This window comes from Poromitra crassiceps (assembly GCF_964638095.1).
Source record: "Poromitra crassiceps genome assembly, chromosome: 3".
NCBI lineage: Eukaryota > Metazoa > Chordata > Actinopteri > Beryciformes > Melamphaidae > Poromitra > Poromitra crassiceps.
Window position 1 is genome coordinate 10,632,270 of NC_139625.1, and position 13,377 is coordinate 10,645,646.

The following is a 13,377-nucleotide window of genomic DNA, read 5'->3' on the forward strand; positions in this document are numbered from 1 at the left end:
CTTTGTCTCTCTCCCTCTCTTTCACTCCCTCCCTCTCTCTCTCTCTCTCTCTCTCTCTCTCTCACACACACACACTGTACACATACTACAGTATGTCTCTAACAGGATGCCTTCCCTGGTTAAATGGGGAGAGAGATGTGTGTTGTTGGTGGAAGCCTTGGTTCAATAGGAGAGAGATGTGTGTTGTTGGTAGAAGCCTTGGTCCAATAGGAGAGAGATGTGTGTTGTTGGTGGACGCCTTGGTTCAATAGGAGATATATGTGTATTGTTGGTGGAAGCCTTGGTTCAATAGGAGAGAGATGTGTGTTGTTGGTAGAAGCCTTGGTTCAATAGGAGAGAGATGTGTGTTGTTTGTAGAAGCCTTGGTTCAATAGGAGAGAGATGTGTGTTGTTGGTAGAAGCCTTGGTTCAATAGGAGAGAGATGTGTGTTGTTGGTGGAAGCCTTGGTTCAATAGGAGAGAGATGTGTGTTGTTGTTGGAAGCCTTGGTTCAATAGGAGAGATATGTGTGTTGTTGGTGGAAGCCTTGGTTCAATAGGAGAGAGATGTGTGTTGTTGGTGGAAGCCTTGGTTCAATAGGAGAGAGATGTGTGTTGTTGGTGGAAGCCTTGGTTCAATAGGAGAGAGATGTGTGTTGTTGGTAGAAGCCTTGGTTCAATAGGAGAGAGATGTGTGTTGTTGTTGGAAGCCTTGGTTCAATAGGAGAGAGATGTGTGTTGTTGGTGGAAGCCTTGGTTCAATAGGAGAGAGATGTGTGTTGTTGGTGGAAGCCTTGGTTCAATAGGAGAGTCACCACTCCACCACTGACTCCTTGCTGTTTTTGCATTAAAGCCCCTGGAAACACAAATCCACAATAACCTTCTAACTATGTAATTTGGGGTCTTATGTGCATCATAGTAAGCATCTAAAAGTATTAGACATTAGTTTCAAAACTTTCAATCCAAATTCTAAAATATGGACGTTTAGGTTTTGTACTGTTCCTGATGTCTGAAGTGGACATGGTTATGCTCCAGACTTATTACACAGTCAGCTCCGTGAACCAATCAGGCTGAAGTGCCTCTATACCTGCAAATTAAAACAACCAGAGTAGGAACCACATTAGCAACCAGGATATTGCATGTTTTTGGCAAATTGTCATGGCAAATTGTTTACAAAAGATGGACAATAAAGCTGATTTTCAAAGTACCTTGAGGATTTTTCAAGTTGTGAATTAAGTCAAATTTCTCTCTTGATTACAAAGGTGGAAAATACAACTGTTTTTAACTGGGTGTTTACTGATTAAATGTTTAAGCTCCCCACAAATGCAGATGTTTTTTTTAAATATATATAACCAATTGCAAATTATTACAATTACCAAACAGATAAAAAGTAGATTAATATATTGAAATGTTATTTTAGATTTAGAATGTTAATTTTCTATAAAACACAATACATTTTAATGTAATTCCACAACGTTTATTTTTGGCCCTCGGCCCTCCACCCAGATTGAGTTTTGGCCCTTCATGGGAAAGAATTTGTTGCACCCCTGCGTTAAACACTGGCAAAGGTGATTTTACAGCCAGCTTGACAATGTCTCGAATATATAACGCGACGCTATCATCTTCTTTATCATTCATCTCATTTTCACGATACAAGACAGACAGGTCGACCGGGAGGAAAAGAAACCATTCAAGTGAGCCGTTTGCAGCACTTGGCGCAAACTCACGGCCAGATGAAGTGCAAACGATTAATTAGTATGCGTGAACGTTAATAGCGTGCACCTGGGAAAAAGCAGGAAGTGACACCGACTTTGGCAAATAATCGATTTTATCGATACTAAGAATTTGCACCTTGTATTTAGCCTGACAAATGTTATGTGGATGTATTTTTTGCACTTGTATGTAGTTATCTTTCTTCCAGGATGGCTACCTGTAACCTAGCAACCATATTTTTACACATGGCAATGGAACAGGCGACTGTTCCTGTGTCAATATGAGAAATATATCAACAAAAACATAATAACATGCTCTTATTTCTGGCTCTTGTAAAAAAAAAGTCACAGTAGAACAGTAATATCATGCTTTTCCATGTTTACCTACTCTACCACTGCGTAGTAATGTGGCATTTTCTTTTGAAAGTGGTTACTGATGGTTACAGGCACCCATACTGGAAGAATATGCTAGGTCTGGCAAAAACAAGAGTTACTGTATTTATTTATAGTCCTTGTATCGTATTGTATCGTATTGTATTGTATCACTCTAAATGAGCCAATATCGTCCTTGTATCGTATCTCCGATCTGGGAACCCAGAGTCTATCAGTCTGACTAATATAACTCTGGGAAAGACGGCTAATATAATGTCGGGTGTATGGATCTCCGCGCCAAGACTTCCGCTTCCGTGTGCGTGAGTTTAAATTACAGTGTAAACTTGATTGTTTACACTGTAATTGACGTGAGAATGGAGTTGGAGCTGATCGATTGTAAGTCCAGACGACATTTCGGCTAATAATAATAATAAAAAATAGCTGCATATGAGATGTTGTCGGTAGGGATGGGCATCGAATTTCGAATTTTCGAATAATCGTTGTTATTATCAAGGTCGACTTTTATTATTGAAATTCGAAATTCGAAATTCGAAAAAAAAAAAAAAAAAAAAAATTTTTTTTAGTGAAATGTTGCATTGTCTCCCCTGATTCTAAGTATAGTCAAATCGCTTGGTTTGAGCAAGTAAAACAATTTTTATAAGCATTTTAAGCAAGGTTTATGGAAAAATGAATGGCGGATGAAATCCCATGAAGAGGGAGAGGGGGTGACTTTGGCACCCCTTTGGCACTCAGACCTGAGCCTACTAAATATTTAATGAACCACTCATGATTGTCAAAACTGTTTTTTATTTTCGAAAATGTCAATGTCATCATTGTCATGTAACATGTTCTTTACTTCAGTGGTGCAATGCTTGTTTGAGCTAAAAATCCACAGCAGAAGCTTTTTATATTAATTAATAAAGCCGTAGACTTAGAATCAGGGGAGACAATGCAACATTTCACTCACAAAAAAAAAAAAAAAAAAAAAAAAAATTTTACATTTTTATTTTTATTTTCGAATTTCGAATTAAATTCGAATTTGGCCAGCGAATTTCGAATAGTGTTTTTGCTAGAAATGCCCATCCCTAGTTGTCGGACTGTAAACAATGAGGGAAGGGGCGGGGCGTCCACTCTACAGCGGAAACCCAGAGACATATCGGCCGTCGGTCCCAGAGTCATATTAGTCTCGTCAGACTGATGAACTCTGGGTGCCCAGATTGTCGTATCGCAAACATGTATAGTGATATGTATTGTATCGTTGTGAAAATCCATCGTTACACCCCTAAACCTATCATCACATTTTATAGTGAACTTTTTGATTTTTGTGTTTATTGGGTACGCATTTTTTTTCCTTTCCTGCTTTTTCCTCGCTCACAGAGTTGGCATGCAGAGGAGGGCTGTGACGTCTTTTGATCAGCTTAAGCTGTGTTCACACCGAAATATTTATTTTTCTCTCTGTCGCTCGATTCAACCCTTTGGAATCGCTCTGTCGCTGTGTTTAAATCGCTCGTCAACAGGCACACGAATTGACGGACATCTGGGGGCTATAACGTTACGCAATGTCATGATGTTTGTCCACCTCGAGCCACCGTAGTTCTTTACAAGCTAAGCCTATCAGCGTGCTCCTAACGTGAGTTCTATACCGGTAGTACAGACTTCACTTCATTTCAGCTGTCAGCCTGTCAATCAGCTGTCAATGCGGTTTGTTGCCACACAATAAACCAGCGGTTTGTTCCAAGCCAGTGTGATCCTTGACTCACTCTCACACGGCAGTCAATCAGCGTTGAACAGCGAGCGACTGATGCCAGCGTAATTTCGCTGGAGTTGGGATATTTCATCTTGGGCGACGAGCGTATTTTCTCCCTATCGCTCTGTCTCTGTCGCTCGGACGCCCAGCGATTTTTCTCCCGGGCGAATATACGCTCAATCGCTCGTTTGCATTGACTTTGTATGTAAACTCGATGCCAGCGAAAAACTTTAACAGGTCGGTGTGAACGCAGCTTTAGAGAGAAATACGATCTGCCTCAGAATGACCTTTTTAAATATGATCAAATAGGTAGTTTCATCACCTCTGCTATTAAGCTGTATTCTAATGGATTCTCTATCTCAGCGGCTTATTCAACACTCTGCTCACAGAAAGTTGATCACTGAGTTTTGCATGGCCCTTTCAACTTCAACTAATGTTTACACAGTTCATGCCAGCTCTCTCTGGGAAGCTGAGTTTGGAGAGACTATTGTGGATGATGAGTGGGATGATGTACTGTATGGTCGAGCTCTTCGGGTTGTTTATCCACCAACAAAGCCAGGGAAATGCAATTCAGGGTTTATACACAGGCTTCAAATCACTCCAGTGAAACGTAACACGTTTAACCCTTCTCTCTCTAAATTCTGTCTTAAATGTAAGATCGCCGAAGGTTCATATTGTTCCACTGTATTTTTGTTTGCCCTCTTATTAATGATTTCTGGGTCAAAGTGTGTAAAGAAGTTGATACCATATTTTGAAGAAAGAAAAATTGACCCTTGACCCTATCTCCTGCATTCTGGGACAGGCAGCATTGAACCTAGTCTCCTCTTCATTGAAGCTGCTCAAAGTGCTTCTTTATAGGGCAAAGGAGATGTGTTCTTCTTCAGTGGATTTCAGACTCGCCTCCCAACCGTTTAGCAGTGGATTCGTTGGAGTGTTATGGAACTTCTCCCTTTGGAAGCTATCAGCTTTTGGCTCAGGGATAGGCCATTCAATGTTTTTCTAATCTGGAAGCCCTTCCTGGATGATTTTGGAGAGGATGGGGCCCAGGCCCTTCAGAGTGGGTGGTCTCTACAGACTAGCATGGACTGACATATCCAGGTCCATTTCTCTCTACTGTAGGTTTAACATGTAATAAGCCTTTATCTCTTTATTCTCTCTAGATACCCCTGCTATGCCTAATTCTACAGTATTCATCTTCTGCCTGCTGTATGGTGCTCTGTGTTCCTTTTCTGTTTTGCTAGTATATTATTTTTGTGGAGATTGTGTTGTGGGTGAGTGGGAACAGAGGGCATATACTGTGTTATCCCAATCAACACTATATCCGTTTGTCCCTCTGCAAACGTAAAGTCCACTTCCCTGGCTGATTGCGTCTCGGCCCAACTCAGCTCCTCTACTCAGGTGAGCTCCATCAGTAGCTAACGAATGGAGCTCTCCATGGTGCTGAACCCGTGCTGAGGCATTTTGGCCACTAATTAGCAGGGATGGGCAATGAATTTCGAATTTTCCAATAATGGTTTGTATTATCAAGATCAGCTTTTATTATTGAAAGTTGAAAATTCTTTATTTATTTACTTATTTATTTTCTTTTTTTTCTGACACCAAGCCCCCCCTTGTTGAGAGTCGTAGCACGGGTGCTCTTTACACTTCCTGAAAGTTTCAGCCACGTTCATTGCACGTAAAACGGCATAGCTGGAGTAGCCGGCCAAAATTCTGCTTACTCACACACACTGGCACTTCTCATTCTTACTATAGGATTATAGGATGCTTGGCAATGATGTGGGTATATACTGTACTGTACGCCATTTAGCGATGATGGTTCATACTTTATATATGATGTGGGAAAAGTTTAGAGTAAACAAACGTTTTTACACAGCCATCATCGAGAGCATCATCACCTCTTCAATCACAGTCTGGTATGGAAACACGGACAGTCACTCACAGAGGAAATTGCAACGCCTTGCGTCTAAGGCCTCCAAGATCACCGGCTCTGCCCTCCCCTCAATCCAATCCATTTACCACCAGCGTGTTTCAAAACGGGCAAAAAAGATCATCTCTGACCTCTCCCCTCCTGCTAACCAGCTCTTCCAGACCCTCCCCTCTGGGAGGCGTCTCCCCTCCTGCTAACCAGCTCTTCCAGACCCTCCCCTCTGGGAGGCGTCTCCCCTCCTGCTAACCAGCTCTTCCAGACCCTCCCCTCTGGGAGGCGTCTCCCCTCCTGCTAACCAGCTCTTCCAGACCCTCCCCTCTGGGAGGCGTCTCCCCTCCTGCTAACCAGCTCTTCCAGACCCTCCCCTCTGGGAGGCGTCTCCCCTCCTGCTAACCAGCTCTTCCAGACCCTCCCCTCTGGGAGGCGTCTCCCCTCCTGCTAACCAGCTCTTCCAGACCCTCCCCTCTGGGAGGCGTCTCCCCTCCTGCTAACCAGCTCTTCCAGACCCTCCCCTCTGGGAGGCGTCTCCCCTCCTGCTAACCAGCTCTTCCAGACCCTCCCCTCTGGGAGGCGTCTCCCCTCCTGCTAACCAGCTCTTCCAGACCCTCCCCTCTGGGAGGCGTCTCCCCTCCTGCTAACCAGCTCTTCCAGACCCTCCCCTCTGGGAGGCGTCTCCCCTCCTGCTAACCAGCTCTTCCAGACCCTCCCCTCTGGGAGGCGTCTCCCCCCCTGCTAACCAGCTCTTCCAGACCCTCCCCTCTGGAGGGCGTCTCCCCTCCTGCTAACCAGCTCTTCCAGACCCTCCCCTCTGGGAGGCGTCTCCCCTCCTGCTAACCAGCTCTTCCAGACCCTCCCCTCTGGGAGGCGTCTCCCCTCCTGCTAACCAGCTCTTCCACACCCTCCCCTCTGGGAGGCGTCTCCCCTCCTGCTAACCAGCTCTTCCAGACCCTCCCCTCTGGGAGGCGTCTCCCCTCCTGCTAACCAGCTCTTCCACACCCTCCCCTCTGGGAGGCGTCTCCCCTCCTGCTAACCAGCTCTTCCAGACCCTCCCCTCTGGGAGGCGTCTCCCCTCCTGCTAACCAGCTCTTCCAGACCCTCCCCTCTGGGAGGCGTCTCCCCTCCTGCTAACCAGCTCTTCCACACCCTCCCCTCTGGGAGGCGTCTCCCCTCCTGCTAACCAGCTCTTCCAGACCCTCCCCTCTGGGAGGCGTCTCCCCTCCTGCTAACCAGCTCTTCCAGACCCTCCCCTCTGGGAGGCGTCTCCCCTCCTGCTAACCAGCTCTTCCAGACCCTCCCCTCTGGGAGGCGTCTCCCCTCCTGCTAACCAGCTCTTCCAGACCCTCCCCTCTGGGAGGCGCCTCAGGTCACTTGCCACAAAATCCAGCCGTTTTAAAAACAGCTTCTTTCCTCACAGCAATAAGAACACTCAACTCCCTCCGTTAACCACAAGGACTTGCTGCACTGTGTATACTGTACGTGGCTCTATGTGTGTCTCATCAATGCTTTTGTTAATTGGTTGTTGTTTGCTGTAATTGCACTGTTATCGGTGTTGTCTGGATGCACTTTATTGTGATGCACTCACAGTATGTGATGTAACTATGATGCAGTGTCTATTTCTACATCCTGAATGTACCGAAAACAAATACCACCGGCCCTGGTCGTGTGGCAATTAAAGTTCTATTCTATTCTATTCTATGTGATCCACTTTGTGTACATTATTGTCTGAATATTGCTGGTTGATGTTGCTATTATAATGACGTGCCCCTGCTGTCATGACCTTTGACCCCTATTGTTGATTGATGTCGCTGCTAAATAATGACCTTTACACCCTGAGTCTACATCTGACTGAGGAGCTGCAGTATGTTGACTGGCTTTGTTTTCTGTTTTCCTGCTATAGCGCCTCCCAGAGGCAGAGAGTGAACAGCGACAGCTGTGTAGCTGAAGCGTTATCGCACAACACAACGGCCTTACCCAGCAAACTGAGCAGGTTAGTGCACGCACAAACACTCTGCTAATTACATATTGTTAATCATATCATTATGTAACTTAAAGAGCTACTTTCTCTGAGTTCATGTACTGATAATGATTGCGTTCAATAGTAACTTAAAGTACTACACTAAATAAATGTGACAGTAAATCACACACCTTACACACTGATTTAAATAATAGTATTATTTAAATTGGTGTGTAATGTAGGACAGTGGTTCTCAAACTTTTTCCACATCCATAACTAACACAAATCAGACCACGGACCCCCATTTGATAAGATTTTGTCCCAGGGTCCCCATCTGGTACAATTTTTGCTTTTAGATGTTTCATTATAGAAAATGTATGAAACCCATGACCAAAATAGTCATTGCAATTATAGTGAAAATAAATTATTCACCTTTTTGCTGGGGACCCCTGGAACTCCCTCAAGGACCCCTGGGGGTCCCTGGACCCCCAGGGAAATGAATCGGGACGCTCCAGTCCATCTTTGAGAAAAAGGTGATCAGCCTGCCTCATAAAGTCTTGACTGACCCTTCTCACATTTTATTTTCGGAATATGAGTTGCTACCATCTGGGAGAAGATTCAGAGCTAGCAAACACAGGAGCAACCACTATAAGCTCTCCTTTCTCCCCACCTCAATTGCACTGTTGAACAAACAGCCTGCTCTTCCCCCAGGTGTACTGTAGCACTCCAGTGAGGTTAGGTAGGTACTCAAAGTGGGAACAGTATTTAAAGCCCTATGTTTTTTTTTACTGCTCTTACTTTGGTCTTATTTCTCTTACCTCTTAATTTTATTTTAATGGTTTATTCTTTTACTCTTTTATTCTTTTATCTAATCCGCTGCCGATTTTTATGATTTTTATGGTTTTATGTGTCTCTACCTTCTGTCTGTCCTGTCCAAATGGGTGCTTGGACCCCTTAAATAACACATGCGCGGCTATCCATTTTCTTCTTCTAATCATTTATTTATGTAGCTTGTTCTATTCTCTGATGTGATTTTCTATCTTAATTTAGGATGTTTTGTTGTTTATTTGTGTGTGTGTTAAAGGGCGGGCTGCATCCATCGTTCTAACACCACTGCTGCTGATTTCAAACCAACAATGAGGTCAGTACACACACACTTTATTTTATTGATCTCTTCTACTCTTATCAACATGGGGTGTGTGTGTGTGTGTGTGTGTGTGTGTGTGTGTGTGTGTGTGTGTGTGTGTGTGTGTGTGTGTGTGTTGTGTGTGTGTGTGTGTGTGTGTGTGTGTGTGTGTGTGTGTGTGTGTGTGTGTGTGTGTTTGTGTGTGTGTGTGTGTGTGTGTGTGTGTGTGTGTGTGTGTGTGTGTGTGTGTGTGAGAGAGAGAGAGAGAGAGAGAGAGAGAATGACATTTCACATGAGCTGGCCTTACTCGCCCCCTCACCCACATTTAATTTCCTTTTAAATTAATTTCACATTCCTTCCCTTGTTTTTTTGTTTAGTTTTTATGTGTGTGTGTGTGTGTGTGTGCGTGTGTGTGTGCGTGTGTGTGTGTGTGTGCGTGTGTGCGTGTGCGTGTGTGTGCGCGCGCGCATGTCTGTGCTTGTGTGTTTGTCTGTAAATCCCATTCCTCGTTTATTCAGGTGGTGTTTTTTTTTTATTAAAGCAATAACGATTAAATTCAAATAAAATGAGAGCAATCAGCTGGAGACAGAATTATTATTTTATTGCTACCATCTTATTTATTTTAATTGATCAATAATGAGGCAGTTTTGATTATGACAGCATGCGATGTACTTGAACTAGGTTTGAACCCAGCTCTGTGTCACGTTGTAGTGGTGATAGGTGTTAATGTTGTCTGGTATCAAGATCATTTAGAGTTAGATAACAGACAGCATCAACAGTCTCATCTTGAGGAGTGAATTCTCTGCATGTTTGAATTTAAACCCACACAATGAGCACAGGAGGTGACTTTATGCAAAATAATATATATGCGTTACTAAATCAAAGCACCCTCAATAATCAGAACACAAGTGATACATAATATGCAAGAGGTATACCTGTCATAATCAATCAATATGAATAGATGATCATGTAAATATGCAATACTGATCATTAAACCAACATTTCAAGAGACACAATCATGGAAGTTGAGTGATCAACGAGCGCCATAAAGGGGCAACAGTAGAACTGTCTGGAACATACATGTAGTGTCACAGTAGCCAGCTGTAGATAAATATCTGCGACGCACATTTCTTGAAACAAGTGGTTAAGATCAAAACAAAATGCGTGACAGACATATGAATTGACCAACCACGGCCCTCCTTATTTGTTAGGCGCAACTCGTGTCACGGTACATTTTGAGCGATGCACCAATGCAGGCAGAGAGCCGGACTTCCGCTACAGACCAGCCAATCAGAGGCCACCGCTTTTCATGAGGGAAAACCCGGAAATGCTGATTCTGTCACTTGTGACTTGTGGTCTGACTTAAACAACACTGACTTAAACAAGTCCTTAGTATAACTGTAGTGTCCTGTAATACAGTGTGTGGACTTAAACAAGTCCTTACTATAACTGTAGTGTCCTGTAATACAGTGTGTGGACTTAAACAAGTCCTTAGTATAACTGTAGTGTCCAACTGTAGTGGCTATGATGTAATCATATGATGCCATATGAATATGAATATGGGGGTATACTGAGGTCGGAGGTTTGGGTCTGGGCAGGCCGGTGCTCACTGTACCTCCTCCCCCACCCTCACTCCCCCCCCCCGCCCCCCACATACCCCCTACCCATACATATACATATCACAACACACTACCAGGTCCACTAGCATATTCATACTGAGATAAACTTACATGATAGAAACACAATATATCCGCTTAGCTCTCAAGACTCTCCCCCCCAAAGTGCTGTCTTCTTTATGTCTTTGACTTATTTCTACCTGCTATGTGTTTGCTGCACAATCAAAAGAAAAGCAAGCAGGCTGAAGCAGGGAGTGTGTTGTGTGTGTGTGTGAGGGGTCTGGACCGGCCTCGGTGTGTGTGTGAGGGGTCTGGACCGGCCTCGTTGTGTGTGTGAGTGGTCTGGACCGGCCTCGGTGTGTGTGTGAGGGGTCTGGACCGGCCTCGGTGCTGGAGGCTGAAGCAGGGAGTGTGTTGTGTGTGTGTGTGTGTGTGTGAGGGGTCTGGACTGGCCTCGGTGTGTGTGTGAGGGGTCTGGACCGGCCTCGGTGTGTGTGTGAGGGGTCTGGACCGGCCTCGGTGTGTGTGTGAGGGGTCTGGACCGGCCTCGGTGTGTGTGTGAGGGGTCTGGACCGGCCTCGGTGCTGGAGGCTGAAGCAGGGAGTGTGTGTGTGTGTGTGTGTTGTGTGTGTGTGTGAGGGGTCTGGACCGGCCTCGGTGCTGGAGGCTGAAGGTCCGTCTGTTCAGTTGATGTGAGCAGCAGGCTGGACAGAGGGCTGTGCGGCTCTCAAAGTCATTCTGGTCGTTCCTCACAGTTAAACTCAGCAGGAGAGCTGATATAGCCTGGTTGTAGCAGGCAGCAGACACACACACACACACACACACACACACACACACACACACACACACACACACACACACACACACACACACACATGCTGGCTGATAGCCAGGTTGTAGCAGACAGCAGACACGCACACACACATGCTGATAGCCAGGCATTTAGGCAGGCATGTCTAGTGTTACGGCTCATTACATATATGTATTAAAACCCTCATTTTGGTTCCCAGATCTATCCGATATAATTGACCATCGTGACATTAAAGGTCCCAATTCGTGCAGCTGTAACCTCTTAAAAACATGTGTCTCTGGTCCATAAAACATGATTCTGGATTAATTTGTCGAAAATATAGCAACCCCGTTTGTTGTGACGGAGTTGTCACTTCCTCATCTCGTTGCATCCCAAGAATGGTCTGTTTCTATAATATATTCAGAACTAACAGTTCCCATTGGCCGCTGAGGGAGAGCCCGCCCCAGGCTCCCAGCGGCCAATCAGATTAGCGTCTGTGGACCAGCACGCTGGGTTGTGTCCACAACTAACGCTATCGCTAACTTAACGTTGCTACGCTAAAGAGGACATCTCAAAATGCCTAGACTTACCGAATGCACCTCCGCAGTTGCTGGATCACGTACAGTTGCCGTCGCTCCAGCTAGAAGTGTTAATTTTGTGGCTATAGACAAAATGGTGCAGGTAGCTTGTGTGAGAGAGACGCGCGCAGTATGCTTGAGGACCCGACTGACGTCACATTATCCCGTCTGGGGGAACAGTACGGGGCGTGGCTTGAAGGAGACTGCAGGGGGAAGCTGTATAGGGACAAATCCAACTGTGGCAGTTCTGAGGTTGTGACCACTCATTACAGGGAGGGATGACAGCAGTATATATGCATTTACAAGTAAAAACAGCTTTTGCACGGAATGGGACCTTTAACATTTTTGAACTCGGCACAAATTCCTGAACATTGTAATATTAAACATGGCTATCTACGGCCAATGTAACAATAAAGAAATGTAATAATGCAAATAAGCATTATATAACACATCACAGTTACACATACAATTATACATATACATTAGACATATACTGTATATGAGAAAAATATGAGAGAAATGTCCGCTCTCTCTCTCTCTCCCCCTCTCTCGATGACACAGAGGCTTCATCAGCAGATAACCGTTTTTCATCTGTGGATTGATTTTGAAGTGTCACTATTTTTTTTATTTCTGTTTCTCAAAAGAAAATAGAATCACAAAACAAAATCAAAACATGGACCTTGAGGCTATGATTAGGCTACTTTTGCAATGTATTAAAATCTAAAATGATGTTAAGATGTGGTGGCGCTGATGATAATAATAGCTCATGGAAATCTCCGGCCCCCGGGCCCGTAGCTTTCTGACAATGTGGCCCCCCTGAACAATATAGTGGAATAGCCCTGCCCTAAGCAATAGATCCCCAGGAAGGCTCATTTACAGAATGCTCCCTTTTTGCCCATCACTGCCCACATACTCCCATGCCTCCTTTACGTTGGCATCATGTTAAGCAATACATCCACTGGAGGGCAGTAGAGAGTCAAACGTGTGAGTGCGTATTGTGGAACTGCTCCGTTTCGTCCATGTCCGTAAGCTTTCAGAAAACATGCACACATAGGGACAAAATGAAAGCAGAGTATGGACAGAAGGCTCTGTCTGTATCCATTCGTATTTAACATTGAGCATACAGTACCAAAGAGATGGATAGTAACGCATGGTAGAGACCTGCGCGGGCCTGAAATCTCGGCCCGAGCCCTCCCTGGCCTGTGACCAGGGCCGATTTTACACTTCATGGGCCCCTGGGCTATTCATCTCTGCAGGGCCCCCCCCCTCAAGCGGAAAATTTGAGTGTTTTTTTTTAACCTTTTTTAGCCGTATTTAAAGGAATATCTCATTTTAAATCAACATTAGGATTATACTGTTGTGATGTCATTATTCAGTATCTTCTCCTTTTCTCACTAACTTTCATGTCACCACCTGCTCTCCTGTCAGCATTCTAACTTACAAACACAAACTGTAGGTTTAGCCATCATGTTCTTTCATAAACAGCCTGATTGGAAAGAAAACATTGCCACTGAGATGTCACAACAAGCACTTTTATTATTATTATTTAGTATTTATTATTGCTGTTATTATTACAG

The 13,377-nt window shown here is 44.5% G+C and overlaps 1 protein-coding gene across 1 annotated transcript in view; it reads left to right on the plus strand.

Moving 5' to 3' along the window:
- LOC310772958 (diacylglycerol kinase zeta-like) overlaps positions 1 to 13,377 on the plus strand; it is a gene marked incomplete at both ends in the record, with an annotated part of 167,655 nt that overhangs the window by 146,662 nt on the left and 7,616 nt on the right. The window contains 2 exons of the mRNA XM_083632913.1: positions 7,634 to 7,723; positions 8,775 to 8,835. Coding sequence (XP_083489039.1) covers positions 7,634 to 7,723; positions 8,775 to 8,835 — 151 coding nt within the window. The remainder of the gene's footprint in view (positions 1 to 7,633; positions 7,724 to 8,774; positions 8,836 to 13,377) is intronic.